Source organism: Microtus oregoni, unplaced genomic scaffold, assembly GCF_018167655.1.
Source record: "Microtus oregoni isolate MIOR12 unplaced genomic scaffold, Mior012 000007F_ref0000211, whole genome shotgun sequence".
Lineage (NCBI taxonomy): Eukaryota > Metazoa > Chordata > Mammalia > Rodentia > Cricetidae > Microtus > Microtus oregoni.
This window is the reverse complement of record NW_024543066.1, coordinates 6,489,410-6,512,186: the sequence shown is the minus strand read 5'-3', so window position 1 is coordinate 6,512,186 and position 22,777 is coordinate 6,489,410. Positions and strand designations below refer to the sequence as shown.

Genomic DNA, 22,777 nt, shown 5'->3' with positions numbered 1-22,777 from the left:
TGTAGACCAGGCTGGTCTCGAATTCACAGAGATCCGCCTGCCTCTGCCTCCCGAGTGCTGGGATTAAAGGCGTGCGCCACCACGGCCCGGCAGCATACAGCAGGGGGCACCCGGATTTGAACCGGGGACCTCTTGATCTGCAGTCAAATGCTCTACCACTGAGCTATACCCCCTCTTGGACTGTTTTTGAGACAAGGTCTCACTCTAGTCCTTGCTGCCCTAGGATTTGCTTTGTAGACCAGGCTGGCCTCAGCCTCACAGAGATGCATCTGTCTCTGCCTCCCGCCTCCTGAGTGCTGGGATTAAAGGTGTGCGCCACCATGCACAGACATGCACACAGTTTTAATTAGATGTGTAAATGCCATCACAGGGTGGTATTAAACTTGTAAAAGTGAGAGATTAAGTTAATTAATTTCAGCAACCTCTTCACTATTCCTCTTATTCATTTTTCATGCTGTAGGCAGATTTACTGTTCTAAGTGGGAATCTCATTCCTTTAGTTTCAATTGCTTCTGCCCTTAGTCTGGAGTTCAAGCTCGTGAGATTTTTTTAACTTTGTGATGATGCATCAGCACCAGCTACTGTGGCCATCTTCCTTCCCTTTTATTATCACTCTTACCTGTACCCTTCCTCCTGTGTCCTCAGGTCCCCTCTTAGCGCCTGTCCCACCCGCTGTCTCTCCTTCAGTCCTCCCCCTCAGTTTCATGTCTTCAACATGGCTCTTCCCTGGGGCTGGAGAAGTTGCTTTCTGAGAGGGCTACCCTTAGGATCCTAGGACCCACACCACCTGGAGTTAACTCGCTGGGTCTCATGCAAATATTTGTAACCCCAGCCCCCAGGGATTCATTGCCTCCTCCTGGCTTCTGCCCAAGCATAGATGTGCCCCTCCCCCATGGGCATATCCTTTGACAGACACGAGCACAAGCATCAATACATTTTTAGAACAAAGCAAGCCAAGGCAATGCTAATGAAACCTCCTGCTTGTTGCATTTGTCTCATTTGCAGGCTTTAGCAAGACCACAACTTCCCTTGTCCTGGGAGGCCAGAAGAGAAGGTGAAATCCCTTACCGCTGGAGTCCCAGGCAATTGTGACCTGCCTGGTAGGAGCCAAATTCAGGTCCTTTGGAAGAGAAGCAAGTGCTCTTACTCATTGAACTGTCTCCAGCCCCCTAAACATCCTTGACTACTAATATTCCATAGGTGTTTCTGGAAAAGTCTAAAAAGTAGGATGGTTTTGTCAGCAGGTAACTCTGGAGAGGAAATGTTTTTCACCTGTGACATTACCAGTTATTTCACTGTTTTGCCCCCCAAATTCTACATATAGCAGTTTGATTGATTTTTTTTTCTTCCCCTCTATATCCATGTTTTTGTGTGTGGTGGTGGGCCAGTCCTGTCTTCTCCAACTCAGTTTGTATTTCTTAGTGCTAGGTTCATTGTTCTCTGTTCATAAAATAGGCTTCTGAGAGCCTGAGCTTCTGCTATAATGATGGTTTATATGTTGCATGAACTGCTTTTGATGAGATCACACAACCTGTTCATGCCATGTACTTAGCGACAAGTAAGAAAGGACTCCACCCAAGTGGAGTACCAGTATGGGTGCAGAAGAAGAAAAACTCTCCCGGTAACAGTTCACTGCCAGTAAACCCTGAGGATCTTGTCTGTCTTTCCCTCCCAGCATCTACTAACCACCTCATATAACTGCTAACTGCTTATATATAAAGACCATGGGGCCTTGGTAGCTCCTTGCCCAGCATCCTCAATTGTCTTTAACTCCTTAGGGAGAAGAGGTCTGCGAGACCCTCCCCTCAGTTGTTAACCACCCATAAGTCCCTGTATGGGGCGGAGTTTGACGAGCCCCTTCCCCAGGTAGTGGGGAGCTTTGTGAGCATCTCCCTCCCAGCAACTGTTAACTGTCTACAAATCCTTGGTTATGGGCAGAGTCTCATGAACCCCACGTCTTAACCAGTTGTTAACTGTAAATCGTTGGGAAGGAGGGGGCTAAAGGATCCTCCCTACACCTTGGTGGGAAGTTTGCAGTGGACTTGATCAGCTACCTGATACAGTCCTCCCATCAGAGTCCAAGAGGGCAGCAGCCGTGCTATGAGAGGACAGCATTCCACAGCAGTATCTTTTAAGTTTCAAAAGTCCTTAGTATCCAGGAATATGTCCAGAAAATCCTGAATATGTTATCACCGTGTTAATTTCCATAGACGTCAACAAGATAACATGGTTTAGTAGTATTGAGAGAGAAAAAGAAAGTGAGGTTGAGAAATAGACCTCAGCTTTGGAAGATAGTAGACCACCAGTTCATTATTCTGACATAAATAACAAGAAAGAATCAAAACCTTATCCTACTTCTCTGAAATCTCATTTCAAGGTAAGCAAATGGCAAACTGGGCCTTTATTTTTGGTGCTCTCATTCTTGTTGTTGCATTTATTTTCAACAGTTGACTTCCTTCCTGTTGTGACACTTGTTTTACCTAGTTTTGTCTCCTTGTTTCTATTTGATTGTGCTTATGATTCTGTGCCTGTTAGCATTCATAATTATTTTAAATTCCTTGACTGATGACGCCAATATTTGGCTTGTCTCTGGGTCTGTCTGTTGGCCGTGTTTCTCCCCATGACGACGTGTCTTCATGGTTTGTTTGGATTTCAGCCGTTCTGGGGAGAAGGAAGGAAATGGTATTTATTCTGAGAAGTGGGTGTGGCTCTGACTGTTGCTCAGGTTGTCGGGCTCACCTGGAGTCATGAGGGATGAGGGTCTCTGGGTTTGTTTATGGGTCTGGTTGACCATTGCCTCAGCGATGGGTGTTGATGTGCTAGAAGGTTCCCTTTAGTCTTTCTTGAACTTGCTTGCTCATTGGTGTGTCAGAAAGGCTCCCCCAGGTTTTGTTCCTCCTCGTGGTAGAGTACCATTGCGTACTTGGAAATGTTTAGGTTTGCGGTGTGGAATTGAACCCTCTTGTTGCTCTCCACCAGTGTTGGATTTCTGCAGGCTGCGTTCCTCTCTCTGTAGTCTGCTTCTCCTTTATTTGTAGGAGACCTCTGTTCTTCCCTTCCCGGATAGTAGTTTCCCGCAGCAGTGGATATTAGTAATAATTTTGAAGGAATTTAATAAGAAGCATTTTTATATCCAGTATTAAAACTAATGGGTTCGGAATCTTTGACAACTACATGAACTTTTCCAAGTCGAGTTTATTACTTCCGTGAACTTCCTGACATTTCTTATTAACTACTAACAGTTTTCAGTTAAGAAAATGACTAAGAATGGCTATTTCTCTACTCTCAAGGAAGTTTGTCTTTAGGTGCGGGGTCGTGATAATAAGCCCCAAATCAGTTCTCCATGTAAAAAAAGGTGTGATTGGATTGCGTTCTCGACTGCGTGATAGGAGGTCTAGTGTTAGAGGCGTAATGAAGCCAAGCCTCAGAGGTGGAGGTAATGAAGGCTCCCAGGTTGTAAGTGATGTTCATACAGTTTTATTATAGTAGCAAATGTGGCAAAGGAAAGAAAAATTGTTCAGAACTATGGGCACAATACAATATTCACAATTATTTTTGATTTTTTCACACAAGTGAGCCATAACTTGTATAGGACATTTCCAGCATCCTCACACCATAGCCCAGCGCTATCCCAGGTTTTATTCACGTTCATTGCATTTATTGGCATTAGCCCATTTAATTCTTCACAGTTTCCTATGCCTTCTCTCTGCCTGTTTCTTTAGATCATTAGACGGCAGGCTGGCTTCACTGTCTGACCCCCATCATCACCAGTCGCCATTTTCCATTTTGCTACAATTAAGACATTATTTTCAGATTGTCCGTGATGGCGTGTCAGTCCCAGCACTGGGGAGACAGGCAGGCGGATCTCTGAAGCCTGGTCTACAGAGCGAGTTTCAGGACAGCAGGGCGGATAGGAGAGAGGCCTTGTCACAAACAGAAAACTGTTTTCAGCTGGGTCGGGTGCGATACACCTGTAATTTCAACTAGGAGAGGTAAGGGCAAGAGAATATGAATTCCAGACCAGCCCAAGCTACACAGCTGGTCAACCTGTCTCTCTTCCTCCATCCCTCAAACTCCCTTCCTCCCTTTTTCCAAGAAAAGAACCTTTATCCCTGCAGGCAGAAATGTAGAGTACAGCCACACAAGAACGGCATGGAGGTTCTTCAAAAAGTAAGATAGGACCACCATATAGTACAGCTCCCATGACTGGGTTTGTATCCAGGCAAAGTGAAGTAGACACACGGGTGAGATACCTGCATGTCCAGGCTTATTCTCTCGCTTGTCACAGTTGCCATGTAGAATCAGTCTCGGTTCCTGGTAACAGAAGAACGGACAAAGAATGCGATATACTTGCTGGCATTAGTATTTGTCCATAAAGAATAATGAAGCCGGGCTATTTGCAGGAGGGTGACTGGAACTGGAGTGCACCGTGTTCAGTGATCTAAGTCAGACTTAGAAAGACTGTGGAAACTTGAGGCAGAAAAAGGTGACTTGAGAGTGGGGAGTGAGTGTGCATAGCAGATGGGTAGACGAGCATGATTGTTATATAGTGGTATAAGAATGTTTGGAAGTGCCTCAGACTCCCACTAAGTTACAAGTCAATAGGCATCATTAATAAAAGACCTGCTTCTGGGCTGGCATCCGCCACTCCCAATAAGTAATACGTGCATTTTTAAAAAGTCTATGAAAAGAGCCTGTTTAGTTAGGAAGTGTGGGTCTCTGGTATTAGTATGAGTGTAGTAAGAATCGCTCTGTATCTTCTGTGAGCCACTTGAGAAGAATGGATTGGGCAAGTGTTACCTGGTTCACGGCGACTTTGACAGATGAGCAGGGTTACTTTGTTAGTTTGGGTTTGGAGTTGGCATGAGACAAGCGTATGCTTTGCAAATTGCTGAAGGGCCCAGAAGCCTGAGAAGTAAACTTTAGGGAATGTTGCAGATTCTTTCAGCCTGTGTTTAGAAGTGATGACCTCAAAGAGCAAGTTTCCAATAGCTGGTGACAGATGGGGTCCAGATTTCCTTGATTTCTATTCTTTCATTGTACAACATTATGTCAGTCTTGTTTCTAGTTTGCTGTACTTGGGATATACACCTTAAATATTACCTATCATCCATCCCTCCCACCATCCATTTATCCATCTGTCATCGATTCGTTCTTGAGGCAGTCTCTCTTTAAATAATCTGACCCTCCTGTATATAGATTAGGGTGGCCACAAACTCACAGAGATCCGCCTGCCTCTGCCTTTCAAGTGCTGGGATTAAAGCCTGCGCCACCACACCTGGCTACATCTTCAATATTTTTCTAAGTGACTATGGAATGAAGTGACCAGTTTTTCTTAATTGGAGGCATAGTTTCTTAAAGATGATACTGGCTATTTAATATTAAGTAATACCACAATGTGCTCCCTAGTAGGTAAATGTTAGCACATATGTTGATTGGATTGAAAGTCTGTAGCAAAGGAAAAAAAAATCTATTTTGAGGTCCAATAGTCATTCCATGCCAAAGCAGTCTAAAGTGAAACCCAGGCCTTCCAGGTCCTGGCTCCTGGAAACACAGGCTCTGGAGCTGAAGTCTTGTCTCCTCTCTTTAACTGGATAAATAAATAACCTGTAGTGGCAAAGCACACGTGGAGCTGGTAGACACCGCTTTCCTTTATGTGGAGTAATTCATTTCTATTACATATTTGTGTTTTGCAAGAGGTTATAAATCTTACTGTAATGTCATCACTTGGCTTTTTTGGACTGAACCGAAGGAAGGAAGGAATGGGTGAAAATGACCATATTTCACTGCTAGGTTTTGTTTCCTCGAACTGGGTGCCATTCATTTGAGCAGTGTACCTCAAAATTTTGTGATCCTGAACACAAAGGGCCTTTGATATGTAAAATCCCATCTTATCTGGAGAAGAACATTGATGGGGTAGTTAATATGTTGAGATTTCTGAGTTATTGTAGAATTTTTTTAAAAATTTAGATTTATTTTTATTTATTTATTTATTTTTTAAATTTATTTATTTATTAAGGATTTCTGCCTCGTCCCCACAACCGCTTCCCATTTCCCTCCCCCTCCCCCGATCAAGTCCCCCTCCCTCATCTGCTCGAAGAGCAATCCGGGTTCCCTGACCTGTGGGAAGCCCAAGGACTGCCCACCTCTATCCAGGTCTCGTAAGGTGAGCATCCAAACTGCCTAGGCTCCCACAAAGCCAGTACGTGCAGTAGGATCAAAAACCCACTGCCATTGTTCTTGAATTCTCAGTATTCCTCATTGTCCGCTATGTTCAGCTAGTCCGGATTTATCCCATGCTTTTTCAGACCTAGGCCAGCTGGCCTTGGTGAGATCCCAATAGAACATCCCCATTGTCTCAGTGTGTGGGTGCACCCCTCGCGGTCCTGAGTTCCTTGCTCGTGCTCCGTCTCCTTCTGCTCCTGATTTGGACCTTGAGATTTCTGTCCGGTGCTCCCATGTGGGTCTCTGTCTCTGTCTCCTTTCATCGCCTGATGAAGGTTAATATTCATGAGGATGCCTATGTGTTTGTCTTTGGATTCACCTTCTTATTTAGCTTCTCTAGGAACATGAATTATAAGCTCAATGTCCTTTATTTATGGCTAGAAACCAAATATGAGTGAGTACATCCCATGTTCCTCTTTTTGGGTCTGGCTTACCTCACTCAGGATAGTGTTTTCTATTTCCATCCATTTGTATGCAAAATTCAAGAAGTCCTTGTTTTTTACTGCTGAGTAATACTCTAATATGTATATATTCCATACTTTCTTCATCCATTCTTCCGTTGAAGGGTATCTAGGTTGTTTCCAGGTTCTGGCTATTACAAACAATAAAATTTAGATTTATTTTATGCGGGGCTGAAAGTTAAGAAAACCAGTGCTCTTCCAGGGGTGCTAAGTTCAATTACCAGCAAACACACTGACTCACAGCCATCTGTGGTGAGATCTGGCGCCCTCTCCTGGTGTGGAGTGCAGGTGTACATACAGGTAGAACAGTATACACATAATAAATAAATTTAAAAAAAGATTTATTTCATGGATATTTTGCCTGCATGTATATATGTGCATGACTGCTGTCTCCAGAGGCCAGAAGAGGGTGTTGTTCCCTGGAACTGGAGTTACGGATGTTTGTGAGCCACAGTGTGTGAGCTGGGAATTGAACCTGGGTCCCTTAAACTGCTGAACTGTGTACTTCAGCTCTTTTATAGCTTTCCTATAAGCTCTCAATGCAGTGAATTTTCTAGTGTGGACAGAACGGGCTCAGGACTGTTACTAACACAATCAGGTCAAGTGGAGCTTGTGGGTTCAATAGGAATAAGGCTCTGGTGGAACCTGACCTATTTGCAAAGTGAAAACTTGCATGTGGCTTGTTTAGGTGACAGTTAATAGTTTAAACATTTTTGAGAGGGGCAGTGGGCAGAGAACGTTAGAACGTTCTGGAAGACATCCTACATAATTGCTTAGTGTGGGCTAGAAGGCCACTTTCCATTTCTTTGTTTCTTGGGGTTTCTCACTGAGTAGGAATTTTGCCTTGTTATTTATATAGCCTAAATTTCTAGTGCTTTATTATTAAAAGGCAGATCTAAACGAGGAGAAAGTTGAGAAGCTGTGGGTTCCTATGTAGCCAGACTCTAAATATAAAGTAGTGACCATCAGTATGCACAGTTAGAAGGTTTGGGAGAGATTGCTAGCTGGTGTTCCTTTCTGCCCCCCTTTTCCTTTTCCTGGCATCATGAAGGCAGCAATGAGACTTGTATGTTGCCTCTGTCAGGTATGAGACTGTTGTCTTTGGAAGTCTTAACACTAGGCAGGTGTTTTAGAGTTTGTATCAAATTGGTAGTTTGGTAATGAAATGACTGCTTTGCTTGGAAATTGTAAATCTTTATATTCGTTCTATAGAAATTCCCTTGGAACAGCCTTGCTTTTCTTCTCTATCGTGTGATTGAAGACACTCAACACTGCAATCTGAGGAGAAATGGGATTCTGTTGCACGGCGTTACCATGAAGGCAACAACTGAGTGTGTAGGCAGAACAGGGACTCTGATTCATTACTCCTGATTTAGAAGTTCTAAGTTCCCTTCTCTTAAAAGTAAAAAAAGATAGCTGTGTGGGGTGGTATATTAACACCAAACCCAGTATTTAGGAGTCTGAAGCAGGGGAACCCCAAGTTCAGGCTAGACTGGGCTCCATAGAAGGAGCCCTTGTCTCCACAGAAGGAAGCACAGAAGGAGAAAATGCGTTCTCCTGTATTCTCCCATTGCTCTTCTTACAGCAAGGGCTTGTGGATGCGGGGAGCACAGGTACATGAGCATGGTGAGGGCAGACTGTCCCCGTCCTTGCCCTTCTGGAGCTTGTACCTCTCTGATGAGACAGGTATAGAACGATCAGTCACACGAGTGCTCAGACGCAGTTGTCCTAAGTTAATACTTAGGAATAGGACACGTTTTGAGAATCTGTAGTTGAACAGTTTGTCTCAGTCTGGGAATAGGAGATGGATTTTTTTGAAGAACAAACATTGGAAGTTATTATTATAAGTATGATTAATTCCTTTTAAGTATATGCTTAGGAAGTTAGCTAAATACAAGCCGTTTAAAGTTTCATGATAAACATGCTACTACCAGTTTACCCTGTGTTTTAGTTTTGGTTTTCCACTTGCATAGTTATTTGAAATTGTTGGTTCTCTTCCATATTGGTCTCCATGGTTTCTAGTTGTGTTTGTATAACCCCAAGACTTTATGAATGAGTCCACTCTTATATTTGACAGCTAATAAAAAAAATCCCAAGTTCAAACAGATGTGGAAGATGTGAAAAATGCATTAAATGTGTCTTGTATGACATTCTGTTGATACATCTTGGGTTTTTTCCCCCCTTTAAAATTATTTTATGGGTATGGTTGTTTTTCTTGCATGTATGTTTGTCTGTACACTATGTACATTCTTGGTGGCCATGGAAGCCAGAAGTGGACATTGGATCCCCTGGAGAAGGGGTTACAGACAGCTGTGAACAACTGTGTGGGTGCAAAGAATTGAATCCTTAGTCCTAAGAATTGAACCCTGAGTTCTGGAAGAGCACCCAGTGCTCTTAACCTCTGAGCCATCTCTCTCTCTCCTTGTTGATAATCCATAAGTCAATAGATCAAAGCATTTCTGATGTCTTGAGTTTTCAGATAGGCTTTGAGCTTCTCAGACCAAGGGTGCTGTCTACAGAAGCTTTCAAGATGTGAGAGACATAATAATACTAAACAAATGTTGAACAAATTATGACTAGGCCATGCTACTAAAGAGTAATCAGCTGGTAAACCTTCCCATTTCTCTTAAAGTGTCTTTTTAGTTAATAGCAGATTCCCTTTGATATTACAAACCTGGTTTTAAAAATTAGTTCCTTAGTCTGGTAGTCATGACACACACCTTTAATCCCAGCACTTGGGGGGCAGAGGCACGTGGAAATCTGTGAGTTCAAAGCCAGCCTGGTCTACAAAGTGAGTTCAATGACAAAGCCGCACAGTGAGACCCTGTCTCAAAACACAAACAAAAATTAGTTCCTTCACTACAGTCTTAGGCAAGCTTATGAAACCTCATTTCCCCCATCCTTAAAATAAGATTACATGTGTAAAGTGCTCAGCCTAGTGCCTGACGCAGCAGGTATCCCATAATATAGGAGACAAATGCCAAACATGTCTTTCTTTATGTTAGGTAGATTCCCAGGTATGCTTAATGGTAGAATACTTACCTGCCTAGCCCCTATCCTCCCAAAATGTGACAGACCTTTATAGTGGTATAGAATACTAATGTATATGAAAGCAGATAATTTATCCTCTTGCTGATTATACCAAACCAAAAAGTTGAAAAGTGTTTGCTAATTGAAACATGACCTACCAATCACCAATAATTGAGTAGATAATCATGGCTCCTATCATCGCAGTAATTCAATTTTCTTCCTTCATTTTAGTTTTTAAAATAAACCAAGTAAGGTGTTGTTTTGTTTGAGCCCAAGCTTGCCGCAGATTTGCTTTGTGTTTAAAGATAACCTTGAGTCCCTGATCCTATTGTTTCCACCTTCTGTTTTGGAACCACAAGCAAGTCACCATGACTTTAAAAAGCAGGTATAATCTCCTAGTGTGTCTTTTATTTGGATTAACATTTGTATTTGATGTGTGAGGCTTACTTGAATTGTTGTGTATGTGCATACATATTTAAGGGACGTATCTCCATAACTGATAGAGAAAGTATAGAAGATCTGAGTGGTATTTCTAGTTTTCAGCTTAAGTACATATCTTCTGCTACCCTTTTTGCTGGCATTGTAAAAATTCTGGCACCTTTTCTTTACATTATTGATAGTGCTATTTTATGAACATCTTTCATTTTTATTTTATTTTTTGAGATGTAACCCTGGCTGCCCTGGAACTTGCTGCAGAGGCCAGGCTGGCCTTGAACTCAGATTAGCCTGCCTTTGCTACCAGGTGTTGGGATTAAAGGTGTGGCCACCTTGCTTGGCGTGCGCGCGTCTTTAAGTAGTGTACGGAAACTCACAAGTGAAACATATGGTACTCTAAGTGCATTCGCTGCTCTGTCTATTGCTATGACAAACACCAAGAAAGAAGCTGTGTAAGGGAGACTGGAGGGGGGTGGAGACTGTTACGGGTACATAGTCCATGGCATGGTGGCCAAGAATGGCAGGAATGTCAGGCAGCCAGGCAAATACAGTGGCAGTGAATGACTTAACTCATCTCTCTTCCTTTGCTTGGGCTAAGACCCCAGTTTGTGGGATCCTACTGCCCACAGCGAAAATGGGTCTAATTACCTCAATCTAGTTAATACCTCCCAGGCATGCCTCGAATCCATCCTGCTAAAGTGACAATCAGTATTAACTGGTATACTAAGGTTCCAAATCTGATGCTAAAATTTCTTTCAATTCCATATTGTTTACAGTTAGGATTTGCTAGTAAAAATTAAACAATACAGATACTCCTTAACAAAATTTGATGACAGAAAAAAAAAAGCCTAAAAAAAGCCAAAAGATAAAACAATAACAAAAACAAACCAAAAAACCAAGAAATCAAAAAGACTTCAGGGTCTTTTTCTTTTTTGAAGATGAATTTTTACAAGTTTCTTCAAAGGTAAAATAGCCACAGTTTAGCATGAAGCCTAGATATTAGCTACAGCTTTGTGTTTTTGGAGACAGTTTGGGATATAATTCTAGAAATGCGTTAAAGCTGGATGTGGTGGCACACACTATAATCCCAGCACTTGAGAAAAGCAAAAGGACCCAGCAGTGGTGGTACACACCTTGAGTCTCAGCAATTGGGAGGCAGAGACAGGGGGATCTCTGAGTTTCTGGACAGCCTGGTCTACACAGAGAAACCCTGTCTCAAAAGAAAAGCAAAAGGATGAGTTCAGAGTCAGTCCGTATTACTCAGCAAGAAAAACAGCTGTGGGGATCCATGGCCTGTGAAAGCACTGTTTCTACCGGGAATGTGATTTTTGTTGTATTTCCATGCTTTTTATTGGACTGCTTTGCCTGCAGTAGGATATCATTGAGAGTTAGGAATCAGTTTTCTTTAACAAGCAAAACCAAACTCTTCACCCACACTGGGGTCCCTCCAAGGTCTTTCTTTGGAGTAGCTAGACAGGTGCTTTGCCACCCATTCGCACCTTCTGTCCCCAGCCCCAATTTCCTTTGTACCCCAGATTAAAAAGCAGATAGATCACTGATGGTTTGGTATTTGATATGAGACTCCTTTTAAAAATCTGTATATATGCTGCACTCTTTTCATTGGCTTATTAGGTTTGTTAACCCTAATGTGGGAAGAAGTCCTGAGAAATCTGAGCCGCCAGCATACAGTTTTGTGCATAATTTTCCTTTATGCATTACAGTTTTGCTTTTCTTTAGACAAGTAAAATTAGACTGCTCAATTCAACTCAGCCTTGTAGTTTCCATCGCTTATATACCCAATGGCTGTTTGCCACTTTAACTGCTTGCTTCGAATGTTCTGTGGATGGGGAGAGTCCTTTGTGTTTATTATGCACACGCAGCGCTACTATAAGGCTTTGCAGAAAGCATTTTATTTTTTATTTTTATTTTTTTTGCGGAGTAGTAGTTTAGGAAGAGATTTTTACTGGAATAGATACATTTTTGAAGTTGATAATCACTAAAAACGACAGATTGGATTTAGATTCAAAATTTCACAAACGTGCTTTAAATAAAATAAGCCTGTAAAGGATGTCCGTCTTCAAACTGCTCACTGGTGTCTGAAAGGGAGCTCTGATCCTGAGAATTGAGGCGCGACCAGAAGAGGAATTCCTAGCTGTCTTTGTCTGGGTTATAAAGTCCTGTTGTGATTGGACGGGAAGTAAACATCATTTATTTTCTTCAAGTGTGATTGGCCACGAATCTTTTCTTTCCATAGTCTTTTCCAGTAACTGACTCTGGAGCTTTCTGTTTTATTACTCGACTGTGTTCTAGTACGCTGAGTACTCGTCTTGGCGCCGAGACAGTTTGTGAAATTTAAGGACGTCGGTTACAGCCCGCGGTGGAGTGTCTGGCGTTCCTGTAAAAAGGCGGCACTAGGTGTAAATCTCCGAACAGCCCCAACGCGGAATTAGACTCGCAGCCGGGAGGAATGCTGCTTTAGAGCCGCGGGCCGCTGAGCGGGCACGGTGGGGTGGGCGGCGCGGCTCGCCGGGGACGCGCGGGGATTCGGGCTCCTTGACGACGGCGCTATGTGTCCGCAAGGACGTCGTTCCTGACATGCGGGCCACCGGGAGTTTGCTTTGCGACCGCGCGTGGCAGCCGAGCCCTTCGCCGGCAGTCGCCCCTCGGAGGGGGCGAGGAAGGAGCGGCAGAAGCAGCTTAGCCTCGGCCCGCCGTCCCTCTGCAGCTGCCGCTCGGTGCCGCAGCGCAGCCGGTGGGGCGGTACTACTTGGCGGCGCCCGCCGACCCCCGCCCCCCCGCCCGCGGAAGGACACGCACCGCGGCGCGGGCGGAGGGGTACTGGCCGCGGCGCGCCGCTTGCGCCGGCCGCGCGCACATTCCTGTCAGTTTGCCTGTGGGGCGCGCGGGAGGACAGGGCCGGCGCGGCTCCGGGTGCCGGAGCGTGCCGGGGCGCTCTCGCTCGCGGGCCGCCTCGCCTGCGGTCGGCTCCTCGGCATGGGCGGCCGGTAGGAGCGGGCCGCGCTCGTTCCCGACGCAGAGGCGGCCATGGCGGTGGAGACGCGGCCGGAGCTGGTGGGAAAGCGGTTCCTGTGCGTGGCGGCCGGCGAGGACGCGCGTCCCGAGCGCGGGCAGAGCGGCTGCGGGAGCGGCTGGCGGGCCGGTGTCATCCGAGCCGTGTCCCACCGCGACAGCGGCCACCCGGACCTGGCGGTAAGAGCGGCCGGCCGGGTGGCCCGGGGGCACGCCCCTCTGCGCGGGGCCGGGCGGGGAGCGCAGCTTGGGGGTGCGGGGCTGGCGGGCGGGCTGGCGGGCGCGCGGCAGGTGGGGCGGGCCGGCCAAGGACCCGCGCCGCGGGGCCCCAACTCCTGCGCTTTGCCGGTCGCAAACCCGTCCGGCTTTTGGCTTTGTAATCGGAAACGATGGGAATATTTTTGGTATGAGGAGTAATGGAAACCTTTCTCCATCACTTAGTACTTTTGTTATTGTTGTTCGAAATGAATAGTGCTTTAGGGTTCCCGTTCCTGAGTTTTATATGGCTTCATAAAGGGAGAGATAGAGTAAATTAAGGTTTCGAAGGACATTTAACACTTCTAAGTAGCGCCCACCCCCATTTGCCACTTACACAGGACACAGTCAGTGTTATCGAATGTATATGTATGATTTTGTGCCAGCCAGGAAATGCTCTGTTAGTTACGTATGCATTCTCATTAGGGAATGGGAAAGAGTAGAGGCAGGGAATTGACTAACCCTCCTTGCCTTGTTCAGTAAATACAGAATTTGTGAAGTTCATAGCGACTTGTGTGATTTATTTTCTCCTGTAAATTAAAAAAAAAACTCCTTCGTATTTAGATTCAGTTCCAAATCCACCGAAACATGCAAAGTATTTACCATTTTGATAGAGGTGTTGGAAGACTCGAGTGTGTTCTTGCAAACCATTCCTAGCTACAGTTACTGCATGTTACCTACACATGGCATTTATTATTTAACTTAGTCGTGGAAAATGTGTTTGGTTTGCTAATAGTTACTTATGAAAGAAAGTAAGAATAGAGGCAACTTACAAAACTCTGCTTGGTTATTCTTTTTTTTTAAATATTTATTTATTTATTATGCATACAATATTCTGTCCAGACCTCATTACAGATGGTTGTCAGCCACCATGTGGTTGCTAGGAATTGAACTCAGGACCTTTGGAAGAGCAGGCAATGCTCTTAACCACTGAGCCATCTCTCCAGCCCCTGCTTGGTTATTCTTTGTGTAAAAATTGAAAAAGAACCCTTTCTTCATCTTAGTGATTTCTTGTGATAGTTTTACTTAGTCATTACTATGTGTTTGTATAAAGATGTGCTGAACTAATTTCTCCTTTTTCCTGATATGAAAATTGAGGGTTTTACCTGGAGGATATTTGGGTAATGGTTTAGACACTAAAGCAAACATGGAGCAGAATTTTTGTACCATACTGTTATTAGTACATGAAAATTAGGAAATGATTTTAGGTTAGGTAGTATTAGAGATAGCCAAGGTCTATTGGAAATTGTCATACAGGGGGAAATAGCAAGATAGGAAGCTGGTTAATTAAAGGTAAAAATTGTCAGGCAGTCTTGGTTTGAATGCTTCTAGAAGTGATGGAGGAAGTTCAAGGTCAGTTGGGATTACCATCAAGATCCTCTACCACAGGTGTAGTAAGAATTAAGTTACCTGTAGATCAAAGCAATTGATTGGAAAGAAAAGAAGGAATTTTCAGGAGGTGACATTGTTTTTCTGTCTCCTGACTTGGTACACACATTCAACTTTACCTCTTTTTTTTTTAATATTTATTTATTTATTATTATGTATACAATATTCTGTCTGTGTGTATGTCTGCAGGCACCAGACCTCATTACAGATGGTTGTGAGCCACCATGTGGTTGCCGGGAATTGAACTCAGGACCTTTGGAAGAACAAGCAATGCTCTAAACCACTGAGCCATCTCTCCAGCCCCTTTACCTCTTAATTAGTGGTTCATACAATATATATCTATAAATTAGTTGATATAAATTTTACTTAATGGATGAAAATTCACTCTGACCTGCAACAGTGTGACTTTTTGCCTTCCTTTAACAATTTGAGAATTCATTTGTTACTGTATAATTTCCCTTTTTTCATTCTAGAACCTACAGTTTTTATAATTTTCCCAGTGTTCCTTACGTATTATTTGAAATGAATTTAGATCACTTTAGCAGCAATGTTGTATAATTTTACTTTCAGCTATATTAAAAAAATGCTCACAGTTGGTCTCCATTATGGTGTACCTACTGTATGTTACTAAGGGAGCAGAACTGTCTGTGGTAAACACTGTGACTACTTTTATTTTAAACTTTGTTTACTCTTTGGGAGTTTCGCATCATGCACCCCAATTCTGCTCACCTCTGGGTTCTCCCATATTCTCCTGTCATCCTTGCCATGACCCCCCACAAAAGGAAGTCAAAGTAAGCAAGCAAACAAAAGCAAAACAAAACAAAACAAAACAAAAAAAACAAAGCAAAAAAGTTGCCGCTTCTCCAACACCTCTTCATTCGTCCTGGTAGCAGCGGAGGCTTCAGTGTTCTGTATGGTATACCTCTTTGTCCCATCAGTTTAACACTGACTTCTTCATAATGTTTTTTGGGGATGACAGAATACAGAAATTTTTTTTCTGTTTTTAAAGATGAAATTTTGCCTAATTGTCTATGCTGGTCTTCAACATCTGGACATGAAGAGCACTTCTTGTTTCCACCTCCTTAGCAGCAGGAATCAAAAGCAGGACAGTGATACTGCCTCCCTCTTGGGTTTTTGAGGTATAGGCTATGATATTACATCTTGAAATGATGGAGTATACATTTCTTTAATCACTTGAGGTTTTAGTCAGTAATTTAATTTTTTTGTGAGTGTCTAGTTCAAATGACTAAAAGTAAATCAAATAAATAAGTGATCATAATGTTTCTTAGCGTTTTGACCCAAAATGAAGGGAAGAATGCAGTTATGGTTGAAGTAATAAGGGCGGCGGGGCTGCTTCCCCAGCACCCCAGCTGCCCGCTCAGCTAGCTTATGCCCCGAAATAACAACACACAAACTATATTCATTTAAACATTGCTTGGCCCATTCTCTTCTAGGCTAATTCTCACATATTAATTTAACCCATTTCTAATCATCTGTATGTAGCACCCCAAGGTGCACTTACCGGGGAGATTCTAGCCTAGTCCATCCTGGGTCCGAGCTTCATCACGTGTGTCTGCCAGGGAGCAGGGCATGGCGTCTCTGCTGAGGCGTCTGCTCCGGAGAGGAGAGCTGTCGAGACTCTGACCTCACTTCCTCTTCCTCCCAGCATTTTGTTCTGTTTACTCCTCCCACCTATCCTCTAACCAATAAAATGGGCCAGGGCAGTTCCTTTATTAGCCAATGACCTTCCTCCATCATATGGTAGTGTGTCTATTTTAGCAGATACATCTGGAAAGGAATAGAGATATGCTTTCTTGTATGTCTGCTTCATTAAAAAGTGTATTATTGACCTAGGGTGATTAAATAAAGTCTTTAAAGTGCAATTCATGCAGGTAAATGCCCTCCCAATAGACCTAGGTAGAAACAGGTGTGGTGGGGGCACATTTGAAATTCTAGCTCTGAGGAGGCAGAGGCAGACATGCAGCCTAGCTAGCGCCACAAGTTCCAGGCCAGAGAGATTCTGTCTCAAAGGAATAAAAGAAAATGTGACCAATGAGATCTCTGGATGGGCTAGGCTGCAAAAGCACTTGCTGTGCCAGTCTGACAACCTGAGTTTGGTCTTTGGTCCCAGGATAGAGGGAGAGGACCAACTCCTGTGAACTGTCTTGTGACCTCCATACAAATTCTCCTGTGCATGAGTGAATGTTTTTGAAAAGTCAAGACTTTAAAAAACAAAAGATGTTATTCTTGAGGAATGACGAGTGGGGTTGTCTTCTGGCTTCCATTCATAGTGCACACGTGTGCTGTCTGCACAGAAATGCACTTATTGAACTCTGGTGAGGTGATAGAAGTGTATTGTTGAGTTTTTTTTGTTGTTGTTAGTGATTGCTAATTTGACAGATGAGTGTCAGGTATGTGATCTTTAATGTTGCTGTGAGTTGGTTAGTGTCTATCTTTAAAGCGAAGCTTTTGTAAGAGTAACATGAATTATGTAATAAAAAATTACCTTAGTATACCAATTCTCTAGATTATTTCTTCAGATTCTCTATACGTGAGGAGTGTGATTTGCTGTTAATTGGTATGTTCATTACTGTGTGTGTATGTGTGTGTGTTACGGCATCTTTTTATGAACTCCTGACTGTTCTGGAACTCTCTGTAAAGACCAGGCTGTCCTTGAACTCAGAGAGATCCACTTGTCTCTGCCTCCTGAGTTAAACGATTTAGGAATTCTTATTCTACTAGATTAAATATCCTGTATAGATATTGTTGGGTTTTGCAGAGTCTCACTCAATCTCAGGCTTGCCTGGAGCTCACAATAACCCAGGCTGTTTTAGAACTCAATGCAGTTCTCCTGCTTCTGATTCCTCAAGTACTTGGATTACATAGATGAGCCACCATAGCAGATTTAGGTTGCCTTGTTTTCTTAGTTTTCACTTATGTGTGCATTTTTTTTTGTAGTTTTTGTATCTGCTCTTTGAAACTAGTGCCTAAGCACCCATTACTAAAATATTCATGTTTGTTTTATAAATGAGAGGCAAATCCTTATAAGTTATAATGATCTTAAATTTTATCTATAACTTCAATATTTTAACAGTGATGGGTCTGATCATTTTTTAGGTTTATCATCTAATGTGTTATGAATGATTCAGTCACCAGATTCAGAATTATTCAGAATATTTTAGGGATTTGGTTTTAGCTCAGTGGTAGGGATTGTGTTTCATATGTATGAGGCCCTGGGCTTACTCCCCAGCCCAGATAGAGTAGTTTAGAACTCAGTATTACTCTTGAGTAGAATGTGAGGTCAGAGTATTATACAGTTAGCACTTAGAGGAGATAGGAAGCTTAAGAATGATGAGGACCTCTCCTTCTCCTGTGCTTTTAATTAATGTTGTGGTTTCTTATGGTTCAGTGTAAATGGTAAGTGGATTTAATCTTTCTATATGGGAAGAGAAACTACCTCCTCATGGAGAAAACCCTGGCTGTGCATCTTAACCGCTCACTAGAAATTTTCTAAATGTGTACATTGGGTATTTGCAGTCCTACAAACCTACTGAGAATGAAGCGTAGTGTTCAATTTGTAGTCACAGCTCTGATTTTATGAACTGGGTAGAACATTTAGTTCTTAGATCTTGTAATGTTTGTTGAGCTTCACCGATAGTAATTTATTAGTCTACTAAATTGAAATGGTTAAGAGATAACGCTGTGAAAATGGTTGGTATTTTAAACTTTTGTTTTGAGACATGGTAACACTTAAAACTCCAATTACCCTGGAACACACTATGTAAACAAGGCTGGTCTGGAACTCATAGAGATGTACCTGCCTTCTGTTGTTAGGGAATATTATTTTAAGGTGTGTTACTTTTGTTTATGCTTCATTTGTTTAACACTGTGAAGCTGTGATTCTTTGCCTGTCTAAAACACCTGATGGTCTAATAAAGAGCTAAATGGGCAATAGGGAGGCAGGAGAAAAATTAGGTGGGACTGGCAGGCAGAGAGGATAAATATAAATCTGGGAAGAGGGAGGAGCAGAAGAACAAGAAGAGGAGGACAGTAGGGGCCAGTCACCTAGCCAACCATGGATTAAGAGTGTAAATAAGATTATACAGAAGTAAAAAAAGGAAAAAGCCAGAGGCTGTAGTAGGAGGCCGCTTGTTAGTTCCTGGCTGCTCAGCCCCGAAATAAATCACACAGAAACTATATTATTTAAATTACTGCTTGGCCCATTAGCTCTAGCTTCTTATTTGCTAACTCTTACATCTTAATTTAACCCATCTCCATTAGTCTGTGCATCACCACGAGGTTGTGGCCCACCAGCAAAGTTTCAGCATGTCTGTCTCTGTCAGCGGCTTAATGGCTTCTCTCTGCCTCTGCCTCCTTTCTCCCTTTCAGTTTTCCTCCACCCACCTAAATTCCCTGCCCAGGCACAAGACAGTTTCTTTAGTAAGCATACAAAGGGGGAATCCCACATCAAGAGGAAGAAGGTAGTCAGGATAACTTAGTTAAGAAAAGCTGGCAAGAAATTAGCCAAGCTAAGGCCGGATATTCTTAACTAAGAATAAGCCTCCATGTGTGATTTATTTGGGAGCTGGGTGGTGGACCCCTCAAAAGAGTAAAACACATCAAACAACACTCTACCTACCTACCGAGTACTGGGATTAGAGGTGTGCGCCACCATGCCTGGCATGATGTCTGTCTTTATTTTTTTTAAACCTCTCAAAAATAAAGGAATTTGAGAATTTTGAAATCCCCAAACCAGAAAGTGTCAGGGCAAGAATATGAATGTAGGTTTCTGATTTCATATCTACCATCCCTTGATACTTTGCCATACTGCTGTTTCAAATGGCTTGTAGTTTGTGAACTTTCAAAATAAAAACAAAACAGATCTTTTAATGTTAGTAAGTGTATGGGGATTTACACTGAGTCTTTTTAGACCTAGCTACTATTTTATTTTTATAAGTGTTTCCTTTGCCTGTGTTTGTGCATCATGTTTGTGTCTGGTGCTGCAGAATTCAGAGGAAGAGGGTGTTGGATCCCTTGGAACTGAAATTACAAATGGTTTGTGAGCCACCACATGAATGCTGAGAATTGAAGCTGTGTCCTGTAAGAGCAACAAATGCTTTTAACATCAAGTCATTTCTCCAGCCCTAAAACAGGAAGTTGATTAGTCTGGTCTTGAATTCATGGCCAACCTTTCTGGATAACAGCTGTGAGCCAAGGTGCTCAATGTCCTACATTATTTCTTAATCTTTGTTCCTAGATTCTGTAATGCCACAATTCAAGTCGTTTTGAACTGTTATTTTTTCCTTAACTATAGTTCACTTTTAATTTGATAAGTGAGGTTAGTCCCTTGCCTGCTTAGTTTGGCTTTAAAAATTTGTTTTTGTTAATCTACCTTGTACTTTATGTAGGTATAGATATGCCATTTAGACATTGGTCATTCTTCAGTCTCAATGTATTACTACCTCTTCCTTGCATTTGGATCTAATACCTGTTGTAATAGAATTTAATTTATTGTTCCATGAAATCAATTGCTTTTTGAGACTTCAGTTGAAGTAATTTGCAAGCTCACTTGACTGTTAGTATTTATTTGTTGCTGCACATCTCTTTCTCCAAATTGGGAGAGACCTTCAGTTTGTGCTACTGCTAGGTCCAGACCTTCCTTCTCCCCAGCATTCACTAGAGTATTCACAAATCTGTCTATTCTATAACTGCCCCCCCTTTTTTTGCTTTGGTCTTCTGTCCCCCCCCCCCCCCCCCACACTAAGTAGCCCTTCCTGGCTTGGAACTTACTATATAGACCAAGGCTGGCCTTGAGCTTGCAGAGCTCCAGAGCTTGGCTTAAAGGCATGAACCACCATGCCTAGCATTGTATGCATTACTTATGTTTGACTCCAAGGTCGATTTTTTACATGTTGTATCTGAAATTAAAAATTACCTTGTTAAAATGACATAAGTATCAGTAGGCAGATTATCAGTAACAATGTACTGGTGGGTAGTTTACCTGTAAAACTTTACATATGTGTAAGTTTTCATTATCCTTCTTTAAAATATTGAGGCTTCTTTTAGGCTTTGATATTTATGGACTACACCTCTTTATATTTAGTGTTTTAACCCTGCTTTTAAAGCATTAAAACATAGAAGTACATCTTTTCTTATCTATTGGAAGTGATACTAAACTATTGATATCTTGTGAAACTTTTATTCACAGAGAAGAGAATGAGTGAAAAATAAAACATCTTAATCTTAATGTTTTTATTTAGATTTTACTTACCTACTTAAAGACTTGTTTTTGTTTCCAAAGGTCTGCGGTGTTAGTATCTATTATTAGGTGGACCTGTTTTACATTGGTATCAAATGATGAATGTTTGAGTTTGGCTTCTTTACCATCATCTTAAAGTTCTTTTATTTGCTATGTTAATGTATTGTTACAGAAATTATTATATCGATTGCAGAGAACTACTGCCCAAATGCCAGAGAGCTTTAGCATTGTAGTAGAAACAGCCAGCATTCCTAGAATAGATGGAGGTCTACATGACTAATTCCATCTTGTGAAAGATGTTCCTTAGCCTGCAACATCTGCTCCATCTGTGTAAGTATCTTCAAGTTCAGAGGAATAGCAGAGAAGGAAGCATAGTGTGAGTGTATGGATGCAGTTATACACTGCCATTTAACATAAGACAGCTTTGAGGATATTTAGCATCGAAATTTTTATTTTGTTTTAATCCATAGGTAGAGCCCTAGCATCCAGACAGCACAGTATTCCCTGAAGGATTTGGGAGACATTTTAGAAGTGGCAAACTGTTCTCTTTTTAGTGTTTGTGCTGATTATACCCTACAATAATTTGGCTTGTTAGAATTCTTAACAGGCCTTAGAGAGCATTTCTGTTGTATTCTAAAGTGTTTTATTGATTTAGCTTTTAATATATCTAATTGTAATGTTAAATTGAATTCTTTTAAGATAAGCCAATTTATTCAGCATTACCCATCTGAATAAAAACATAGTGGTGCACGTCTTTAATCCCAGCACTCAGGATACAGAGGCAGGTGGATCTCTGAATTCAAGGTGAATCTGATCTACATAGTGAATTCTAGGACAGCCCTGGCTACATAGTGAGACTTTGCCTCCAAAATAAGTAAATGAATGAAAGAATGAATAAATGAATAAATAATTTTTATCTTTGCAATAATTCTTAAGTATATAACCATATATACTCGAACAACAATAACAAACCCTAAATAAAATAAAATGCCCCTCCCTTTTTCCTATGTCTCACATCCAGATACTTTGTTATTGTTTGGTATGGAAGACCCAAGAATTGGTTTAAGATTTGCTCATTGGCTGGGCGGTGGTGGCACATGCTTTTAATCCCAGCACTCTAGTGGCAGAGGCGAACAGATCTCTATGAGTTCAAGGCCAGCCTGGTCTACAAGAGCTAATTCTAGGACAGGCTCCAAAGCTACAGAAAAAACCTGTCTCAAAAAACAAAACAAAACAAAACAAAAAAGTACCAAAAAAAATGTGAAAAGGGTATATCTAGAATTATCTGTTTCTCTTCGTTTATTGGGCTCTAGTGGGAATTGAACTTGGGTTTTATATAAGATAAGCAAGCATTTTACCAATGAATTATATCCCCATTTCCTTCCCTCCTCTCTCTCCCCCTCCCCTCCCCTGCCCTCCCCTTAATATGCAAGACATATTAAGCACATTCAGAAAGCAAATAGGACCACTACATGACCACCAGTAACCGAAGACAACATCAAAATGGAATATTGAGAAGTTTCAATGCTGCTCAGGCTACTATGAAGCCTCTACACTAAGTAGCTTAGAAGCCTTTGGAGACTTTCATCATAGAAAAGAAGGATTGCTATAGATACTACACACTTTTATGAGTAAGGGAAACTAGTTAGGCAGTTAGGTACCTACCTACTAGAAACTAATTAATGGGCTACTAG

At 42.1% G+C, this 22,777-nt stretch overlaps 1 protein-coding gene and 1 non-coding gene across 4 annotated transcripts in view; one reads left to right on the top strand and one right to left on the bottom strand.

The window, feature by feature from the left end:
* The window catches only part of Jmjd1c (jumonji domain containing 1C), a 174,788-nt gene that overhangs the window by 23,650 nt on the left and 128,361 nt on the right, over positions 1-22,777 (top strand). For 2 of the 3 annotated variants that reach the window (XM_041655883.1, XM_041655882.1), the window contains exon 1: positions 13,009-13,360. The exons of the other annotated variant lie outside the window; for it this stretch is intronic. In XM_041655883.1, coding sequence (XP_041511817.1) covers positions 13,196-13,360 — 165 coding nt within the window. In that variant the 5' untranslated portion in view covers positions 13,009-13,195. Of the gene's footprint in view, positions 1-13,008; positions 13,361-22,777 lie in introns of those variants that run through there. 3 annotated transcript variants of the gene reach the window in all.
* Trnac-gca lies at positions 102-173 on the bottom strand. The gene has a single exon. It is a non-coding gene; the product is annotated as a tRNA-Cys (tRNA).